Source organism: Scardinius erythrophthalmus, assembly GCF_964197995.2.
Source record: "Scardinius erythrophthalmus genome assembly, chromosome: 2".
NCBI classification, from domain to species: domain Eukaryota; kingdom Metazoa; phylum Chordata; class Actinopteri; order Cypriniformes; family Leuciscidae; genus Scardinius; species Scardinius erythrophthalmus.
In genome coordinates, this window is record NC_138222.1 from 68,790,015 (window position 1) to 68,800,014 (window position 10,000).

The window sequence follows — 10,000 nt, forward strand, 5'->3', positions numbered from 1 at the left end:
GCCGGCCAATCGTAGGCGAGCGATGGGCCACATGAGCAGGAAGAAGAGGGTGGCGAGGGTGGCGAGGGTGACGCGGACCGGAAACAGGACCACGCCCAGAATGAGGCCCTGAGAGAGACAGAGGCGTTTCATTGGTCAGATAAGTCACATGGCTCAAGTTTAAGTCGAGTTGCAAATCTTCATGTCATGTCGAGTCTCAAGTCGAGTTGCAAGTCTTCTTTATGTCATGTCGAGTCTCAAGTCTTGTTTATGTCATGTCGAGTCTCAAGTCTTCTTTATGTCGAGTCTCAAGTCTTCTTTATGTCGAGTCTCAAGTCGTCTTTATGTCGAGTCTCAAGTCGAGTCTAAAGTCTTCTTTATGTCGAGTCTCAAGTCGAGTCTCAAGTCTTCTTTAAGTCGAGTCTCAAGTCAAGTCTAAAGTCTTCTTTAAGTCGAGTCTCAAATCGAGCCTCAAGTCTTCTTTAAGTCGAGTCTCTCAAGTCGAGTCTCAAGTCGTCTTTATGTCGAGTCTCAAGTCGAGTCTCAAGTCTTCTTTATGTCGAGTCTCAAGTCGTCTTTATGTCGAGTCTCAAGTCGTCTTTATGTCGAGTCTCAAGTCGTCTTTATGTCGAGTCTCAAGTCGTCTTTATGTCGAGTCTCAAGTCGAGTCTCAAGTCTTCTTTAAGTCGAGTCTCAAGTCAAGTCTCAAGTCGTCTTTATGTCGAGTGTCAAGTCGAGTCTCAAGTCGTCTTTATGTCGAGTCCCAAGTCGAGTCTAAAGTCTTCTTCAAGTCGAGTCTCAAATCGTCTTTATGTCGAGTCTCAAGTCGAGTCTAAAGTCTTCTTTAAGTCGAGTCTCAAGTCTTCTTATGTCGAGTCTCAAGTTGAGTCTAAAGTCTTCTTTAAGTCAAGTCTCAAGTCGTCTTTATGTCGAGTCTCAAATCGTCTTTATGACGAGTTTCAAGTCGAGTCTAAAGTCTTCTTTAAGTCGAGTCTCAAGTCGAGTCTCAAGTCGTCTTTATGTCGAGTCTCAAGTCGTCTTTATGTCGAGTCTCAAGTCGAGTCTCAAGTCTTCTTTATGTCGAGACTCGAGTCGTCTTTATGTCGAGTCTCAAGTCGAGTCTCAAGTCTTCTTTATGTCGAGTCTCAAGTCGTCTTTATGTCGAGTCTCAAGTCGAGTCTCAAGTCTTCTTTATGTCGAGTCTCAAGTCGTCTTTATGTCGAGTCTCAAGTCTTCTTTATGTCGAGTCTCAAGTCGTCTTTATGTCGAGTCTCAAGTCGAGTCTCAAGTCAAGTCTCAAGTCATCTTTATGTCGAGTCTCAGGTCGAGTCTCAAGTCTTCTTTATGTCGAGTCTCAAGTCGTCCTTATGTCGAGTCTCAAGTCGAGTCTCAAGTCGTCTTTATGTCGAGTCTTCAAGTCGAGTCTCAAGTCGTCTTTATGTCGAGTCTCAAGTCGAGTCTCAAGTCTTCTTTATGTCGAGTCTCAAGTCGTCTTTATGTCGAGTCTCAAGTCGTCTTTATGTCGAGTCTCAAGTCGTCTTTATGTCGAGTCTCAAGTCGAGTCTCAAGTCTTCTTTAAGTCGAGTCTCAAGTCGTCTTTATGTCGAGTCTCAAGTCGAGTCTCAAGTCGGAGTCTCAAGTCGGAGTCTCAAGTCGGAGTCTCAAGTCGGAGTCTCAAGTCGGAGTCTCAAGTCGGAGTCTCAAGTCGGAGTCTCAAGTCGGAGTCTCAAGTCGGAGTCTCAAGTCTTCTTTATGTCGAGTCTCAAGTCGAGTCTCAAGTCTTCTTTATGTCAAGTCTCAAGTCGTCTTTATGTCGAGTCTTCAAGTCGAGTCTCTCAAGTCGAGTCTCAAGTCGTCTTTATGTCGAGTCTCAAGTCGAGTCTCAAGTCTTCTTTATGTCGAGTCTCAAGTCGTCTTTATGTCGAGTCTCAAGTCGTCTTTATGTCGAGTCTCAAGTCTTCTTTAAGTCGAGTCTCAAGTCTTCTTTAAGTCGAGTCTCAAGTCAAGTCTCAAGTCGTCTTTATGTCGAGTCTCAAGTCGAGTCTAAAGTCTTCTTTAAGTCGAGTCTCAAGTCGGAGTCTCAAGTCGGAGTCTCAAGTCGGAGTCTCAAGTCGTCTTTATGTCGAGTCTCAAGTCGAGTCTCAAGTCTTCTTTATGTCGAGTCTCAAGTCGAGTCTCAAGTCTTCTTTAAGTCGAGTCTCAAGTCGGAGTCTCAAGTCGGAGTCTCAAGTCGTCTTTATGTCGAGTCTCAAGTCGAGTCTCAAGTCTTCTTTATGTCGAGTCTCAAGTCGAGTCTCAAGTCTTCTTTATGTCGAGTCTCAAGTCGTCTTTATGTCGAGTCTCAAGTCGTCTTTATGTCGAGTCTCAAGTCTTCTTTAAGTCGAGTCTCAAGTCAAGTCTCAAGTCGTCTTTATGTCGAGTCTCAAGTCGAGTCTAAAGTCTTCTTTAAGTCGAGTCTCAAGTCGGAGTCTCAAGTCGGAGTCTCAAGTCGGAGTCTCAAGTCGGAGTCTCAAGTCGGAGTCTCAAGTCGGAGTCTCAAGTCGAGTCTCAAGTCTTCTTTATGTCGAGTCTCAAGTCGAGTCTCAAGTCTTCTTTATGTCGAGTCTCAAGTCGTCTTTATGTCGAGTCTTCAAGTCGAGTCTCTCAAGTCGTCTTTATGTCGAGTCTCAAGTCGAGTCTCAAGTCTTCTTTATGTCGAGTCTCAAGTCGTCTTTATGTCGAGTCTCAAGTCGTCTTTATGTCGAGTCTCAAGTCGTCTTTATGTCGAGTCTCAAGTCGTCTTTATGTCGAGTCTCAAGTCGTCTTTATGTCGAGTCTCAAGTCGAGTCTCAAGTCTTCTTTAAGTCGAGTCTCAAGTCTTCTTTAAGTCGAGTCTCAAGTCAAGTCTCAAGTCGTCTTTATGTCGAGTCTCAAGTCGAGTCTAAAGTCTTCTTTAAGTCGAGTCTAAAGTCTTCTTTAAGTCGAGTCTCAAGTCGGAGTCTCAAGTCGGAGTCTCAAGTCGTCTTTATGTCGAGTCTCAAGTCGAGTCTCAAGTCTTCTTTATGTCGAGTCTCAAGTCGAGTCTCAAGTCTTCTTTATGTCGAGTCTCAAGTCGTCTTTATGTCGAGTCTCAAGTCGAGTCTCAAGTCGTCTTTATGTCGAGTCTCAAGTCGAGTCTCAAGTCTTCTTTATGTCGAGTCTCAAGTCGTCTTTATGTCGAGTCTCAAATCGAGTCTCAAGTCTTCTTTATGTCGAGTCTCAAGTCGTCTTTATGTCGAGTCTCAAGTCGAGTCTCAAGTCTTCTTTATGTCGAGTCTCAAGTCGTCTTTATGTCGAGTCTCAAGTCGTCTTTATGTCGAGTCTCAAGTCGTCTTTATGTCGAGTCTCAAGTCGTCTTTATGTCGAGTCTCAAGTCGAGTCTCAAGTCTTCTTTAAGTCGAGTCTCAAGTCTTCTTTAAGTCGAGTCTCAAATCAAGTCTCAAGTCGTCTTTATGTCGAGTCTCAAGTCGAGTCTAAAGTCTTCTTTAAGTCGAGTCTCAAGTCGGAGTCTCAAGTCGTCTTTATGTCGAGTCTCAAGTCGTCTTTATGTCGAGTCTCAAGTCGTCTTTATGTCGAGTCTCAAGTCGAGTCTCAAGTCTTCTTTAAGTCGAGTCTCAAGTCTTCTTTAAGTCGAGTCTCAAATCAAGTCTCAAGTCGTCTTTATGTCGAGTCTCAAGTCGAGTCTAAAGTCTTCTTTAAGTCGAGTCTCAAGTCGGAGTCTCAAGTCGTCTTTATGTCGAGTCTCAAGTCGAGTCTCAAGTCTTCTTTATGTCGAGTCTCAAGTCGTCTTTATGTCGAGTCTCAAGTCGTCTTTATGTCGAGTCTCAAGTCGAGTCTCAAGTCGTCTTTATGTCGAGTCTCAAGTCGAGTATCAAGTCTTCTTTATGTCGAGTCTCAAGTCGTCTTTATGTCGAGTCTCAAGTCGAGTCTCAAGTCGTCTTTATGTCGAGTCTCAAGTCTTCTTTATGTCGAGTCTCAAGTCTTCTTTATGTCGAGTCTCAAGTCGTCTTTATGTCGAGTCTCAAGTCGAGTCTCAAGTCGTCTTTATGTCGAGTCTCAAGTCTTCTTTATGTCGAGTCTCAAGTCGTCTTTATGTCGAGTCTCAAGTCGAGTCTCAAGTCTTCTTTATGTCGAGTCTCAAGTCGTCTTTATGTCGAGTCTCAAGTCGAGTCTCAAGTCGTCTTTATGTCGAGTCTCAAGTCGTCTTTATGTCGAGTCTCAAGTCGAGTCTCAAGTCTTCTTTATGTCGAGTCTCAAGTCGTCTTTATGTCGAGTCTCAAGTCGTCTTTATGTCGAGTCTCAAGTCGTCTTTATGTCGAGTCTCAAGTCGTCTTTATGTCGAGTCTCAAGTCTTCTTTAAGTCGAGTCTCAGGTCTTTAAGTCGAGTCTCAAGTCTTCTTTAAGTCGAGTCTCAAGTCTTCTTTAAGTCGAGTCTCAAGTCGAGTCTCAAGTCTTCTTTATGTCGAGTCTCAAGTCGTCTTTATGTCGAGTCTCAAGTCGTCTTTATGTCGAGTCTCAAGTCGTCTTTATGTCGAGTCTCAAGTCGTCTTTATGTCGAGTCTCAAGTCTTCTTTAAGTCGAGTCTCTGGGCCCGTATGTATAACACTTCTAAGAAATGCTCTTAAGAATAGTTTTAAGCTTTGACTTAAGTGTCAGAAAATACTTAGTAAAGAGTAGGACTTTTCTAAGAGTAGGAGACTTTTATAAAGCAGCTAAAAGCAAATTTCAGTAAAGTATAAGACTGATTTCTAAGTGCTTACTGAAGTGGGACTTAAGTGTTGTGAACTAAGGACTACAGTGATGTCAACCCAAAATGGCCGCCCTCAACCACTGAATCAGCCAATAGTGAGCCTGCAAGGGTGAGGTCACTGCAGCATGACACCAATCATTTAAACTAATTATAATAAAATCATTTAATTAAGACACTGAAGCTTTAATATTTAAATTTATTTAAAAAATGCTTTGCAGTGCATTGTGCAAAATTATCACAAATTAGTATTTATGCTGTGGAAGCCCTTTTCTATTGATGCGTGTCTCCTCATTTATAGTTGGAGCAATTATGCAAACATGAGTTCCATCAATGGATCCAACAACTCAGGAAAGCCCGAAATACTCAGTAAAGTGGCTTTATTTTACTGCGAGATTTGAAGATCAATTGGAAAGTCAAAGAACTGCCATATAGTATTGGCCAAAAGTGAGGCCAAGGAAAATTGACACTCACCCTTTATTCAAATAGTATTAAAAATGTGTTAAAGATTTTGTATGCGTATTGTGTAGTTGTGCTTGGAGTCAATTGTTTATTTGTGATAACACAATGAAACATGTCAAACTGTACAGACATCATTTTTAGCCAAGGCTGTCAAACAAATGAACAAGAGAGGACAATGAAATATTAATAACTGACTATGTTGCAGACAATGTATGAATTTTTTCTTCTCCTTTGAGCTTTTTAGTTTTTTTTTTTTTTTAAACTGTAGCTGTAGTTTGCCCTTTTTTCAACAATATTATTGATCTTCCTGGATTGACACCATTGTCTGAGAACTGAACTGAGCTGAGCAATGGAAATCTTTTACAATGGAAATTAATCATCATTGAACTAACTTAAGCTGCACAATGACACTATTGTCTTCTAGAGCTGCTGTACAGCCCAAACTAACTTTGTTGCATTATTTTCATGCTATCACTGTAAAGCTGTTTTGAAACAATCTGTACTGTAAAAAGTGACTTGACTTGAAATAATTTTGTCAGATAAATATCTTCACTAAGTTTTATTTTCCTTATATTTTGATGGTTTAAGCAAACTTGTAGGGTCATAAAAAAAAAAGTCTGCACATCACTTTTAGCCACTAATGTGTTTGGTGTGGTCAGTGCCACAATAGTGCTATCACAGTTTTTCTCGATTGTTTAAACACATTTCTTGAAACTATGCCTCGTATTCTCAAAACTATAAACACAAATCCATAACGTCTCACCCAATTCCCCAAACATCCTATTTTCAGGTCAAAATGAAGCTCTACACTCAAAACCATTCACTTCTGCTGAAAAACCAAACTTTGCCCTCAGACTGGACACACAAGCCCTCAAAATCACACACACTTCAACATATTCAATATTGCAATAAATTCAAAACAACATTTCCAAAACTGGCCAGTTATATCGCTTGTGGTTCCCCCATCACAAACCTTTTCACATGATGAACACAAAATACACAACCAGTGGATACATTGGCACATTTTTATTCATACATAGAAAACACACTCACAAAATATTTTTTTTCCTGTTTTTTTTTTTACTCTCTCCTCTATTTTTTTTATATTTACTTACAGTAAGATGTGTGTGACAAACATATGACAGTAAAAGAGCACACACAAACCATATTCTAATATGGAATTCGAATTGTATTGGAATGGTAAAGAGTGTTGGACGTGACAGGAGGGTCTCCACTCAAGGATACAATATGATGAACACGTCTAAGAATGTTCCACATATGGTTGAAATACCATCATTGGCCTATAAAGACAACATTCTGGGAGTCAAGACTATAAAGGAGAAAGGATGCCCTCCCTTCACTGTCACACTCTTCTGCCACTCTTTGTGACTGTACGACTGCTGGTCTTTTCTTGCAAGAAAATAAAACTTTATCAAAGACTATTGGAAATGTTTGTCTCTTATTCAGTGATAGAATTTTGTTTGCCACCACACCTCCCTGAAGGTTCTCGAGGCGACGGTGAAGCGACTCAAATTTGTCCTTACTCGTAGCCGAGCCTCCCTCAGTCACACCATTGACAAAGACATGGGCAACTAGAGTGTCTTGAATTTCACCTGAGACTGCTTCTTGTCCTTGCCCTTCCTCCTCCTCATTCTTATCCCTCTTCCTTCATGTCTTTCTGGATCCATTGTTCCAAAACGCAATAAACTGATTTAGGCCCTTTTACATACTTATTGAAGGTTCTGATTGATGTGTTAAATTTTGACTCTTAGTGTTTCCACTTGGGTAATTGTGTGCTAACTGAGCTGAAGCTGTGCTGACTTGAGTGAACTATATTGAATGCTAGTGCTTTATACATGACAACATTGTCTAAGCAATGAGAAATTAAGGGATTTGTGTGTAGAGTTTTGCAGTGACAGTTCAACAAATCTGACTCATATGTCAAAACAGGGAATAGTGTTTATAGTTTAGTAAATGAGTGTGCTTTTTGATAAATGGAATATGGTTTTGAAATTTTAGTTCAAAAGCCTGGTTATAGTGTTTAAGCAATCGAGAAAAACTGTAAGACCCTGCTTACTGTGGAATGATGAGCTCAAGTCAGTACTGCTGCTTTTTTCCAGTCAGCAACAATATAATTATTAGTTTCCTTTCATTTCATTGCTATAAAATCAACTCCGTCATCATTTACTGTAACTCCAATACATCATATTTTCATTGAAATGTGTGTGGCCTCCTCCTCTCTGCTGTCATCTTGTTACTCCTAACTAGGTTAAGAGACCTCTTCAGCTCTCTTAAATAATTTAGGAGCTGAGACCTAGTCTTGACACTTAGGAACCTTTATGAATCACACTTATTCTTAAGTCTAGGAAGAAAAGTAAAATGACGTCATTCTTAAAATTTTGACAGACTTGAGACTAAAATTTTACTCTGAGTGGCTTTATACATACGGCCCCAGGTCTTTAAGTCGAGTCTCAAGTCTTCTTTAAGTCGAGTCTCAAGTCTTCTTTAAGTCGAGTCTCAAGTCAAATCTCAAGTCGTCTTTATGTCGAGTCTCAAGTCGAGTCTAAAGTCTTCTTCAAGTCGGAGTCTCAAGTCGGAGTCTCAAGTCGTCTTTATGTCGCGTCTCAAGTCTTCTTTATGGAGTCTATATATATTTTTTTTTTAGACCCAATCAAAAGTCTTGGAGATTGAGGGAGACCAGTGTAACAAATTAGCTCAAAGGGGAAATATTAATAATAAATCATAACTTATGATTAATTATGAATATTTGGATCAGTTAATCGGATTAACTTGATTAAGCTTAATTCATACTACAATCAATTAATCAGATCGCGCAGCAAACACTTTTGATTACTCATTGATTCTAAGAAAAGGGAATTTTTCATGGCCACAGAAAAATAATTATTTCTTAGCATGTACAGCGCTTAGAGTGTCACAAGATCAGAAATCTTTAAAGTAGTGTGTGACGTATTTGAGGAAGCTCTCACTGAAGAAGACCAGTGTGGGGCTTTTTAACCTCTGAGGATGGCCTCTCCTCCTGGGGTTCAGTGAGCCAGTCGTACTTAAGCTTTCGGAGGGCACATTTTAAGATCCTTTGTCTCAAGCCGATCATTTGCATTTGTAACTGGATTGGTTGCTGATGAAGAAACTATTAAAGATTCTTGTAATACTAATATGTTGCACAGGTATCAACATATGATATGATCATCCAGCTCATCAAAATACCAGTTAGTAGGTTCCCAGAATGATACATATGTGACCTTAATATGTATATAATACCTTTCTCAAGTGGACAACAACTGTAGTACATTCGAGCCGTTGAAGAAGAATGTTATGGTCAAAGGTACCAAACGCCACGCTCAGGTCCAACAAAACCAGCACAACACAAGAGCCTGAATCCAGAGCTGGCAAGGTATTGTTTGTGACCCCTGACTCCGTGCTGTGTAATGATTGAACATTTGTAAACTCTGGACTGGACATTTTTACATTTTAGAAACCTTGCAAATCACTGTTCCAATAATGTTTTACCAACATAAATTTGTCAGTTGGAGAAATGTTATCTGATGTACGTGTTTAACGTTCACACGCAGGGGTGAGCGGGGCACAAACTAACTCGGGGCTCGTTGTAACACACGTGTTTTAAAACTTTCCACACATGCCAGCATGACAAAACTTAAGTGTATTTACTAGTTGCCATATCAAAACTATATAGAGAAAAAAAAATGCATCAAAATGAAAAAAATCTCTGGAAAATATCACAGAATATTTATCCATAGAAAAGTAAATTTCTTACTGAAGTAATTTTTTGCTGTTTTTGGTATTTATTTAAAATTATACACATCTGATATTATTTTAATCTCCAATCTGTTATTTAAATATCGGTTTAAATCCCAGTTGCTCAGGTGGGGCATGTTGTCACATTGCATTACAATGAGCCCCTCTTAGAACTATGATATTGTATTTTATACTTTCATGAATTCTATTGAGAAACCATGAGAAAAATGTGAATAAAGACTTAGAGTCAATGGGGAAAAATAAATTCTCTGAACCCCAAGTGGATTTACACAAACTGAGAAAGTGTTAGGTTGTGCCCCGCTCTCAGGACGAACACAGGACGCTGAACAAACGCAGTAAAAACACTTAACATAGTGTTAAACACTTCAACACATACAAGGGACAGAGAGACGAGCCACTGTGATTCTAGCCAGTTTGTTTCTATCCAGTCTGTCATTTATAGTCATTAGCTGGGCGAGATGGATGATATAACTTGATTTCAAATTTTCAACTAATTCAAACCAAAATATTTGCTGGTTTCTCTGAAAAAGTGCCAAAAAACACCATAACCAGTTTAGATTAGTTTTATATGTTTTCTCTCTGCTCTTGCTTCTCTCTTAATGAAATATCTTAAACTCAAACCAACATTTTAAATCCATTTATTTGGTAAGTACTCGTACAATATCTGGGATCATGAAAAATAAGCTTGTCGTTAATGCAAAATAAACCCTTTATATTTGGCAATAATGACCATCTGACTGAACAATAAGATGTTTTCTTAAAGTTTAAACAGGACTTAAACTGTGAGCTGAAAAGAGTATAAAGTCTTAATTAGAAAGGAAATACTGGATGTGCAGCATGTAAAATTCACCACGGTCAATATCAACATAGTTTCTGCCAAAATGCCAGTTACCAGTCTTTTAAATGACGAAGATCAAAGCAAACAAATATAAATATATATATATATATGATTTTACAATGCTGCAGTTTGGTTGTTGCTCTAGGCTACATCACAACAAA

At 39.5% G+C, this 10,000-nt stretch overlaps 1 protein-coding gene across 1 annotated transcript in view; it reads right to left on the bottom strand.

The window, feature by feature from the left end:
• lpcat4 (lysophosphatidylcholine acyltransferase 4) overlaps positions 1–10,000 on the bottom strand; it is a 21,889-nt gene that overhangs the window by 10,862 nt on the left and 1,027 nt on the right. The window contains exon 2 of the mRNA XM_081355834.1: positions 1–108. This exon is cut by the window's left edge and continues 265 nt beyond it. Within this exon, the coding sequence (XP_081211960.1) occupies positions 1–108 (108 nt within the window). The remainder of the gene's footprint in view (positions 109–10,000) is intronic.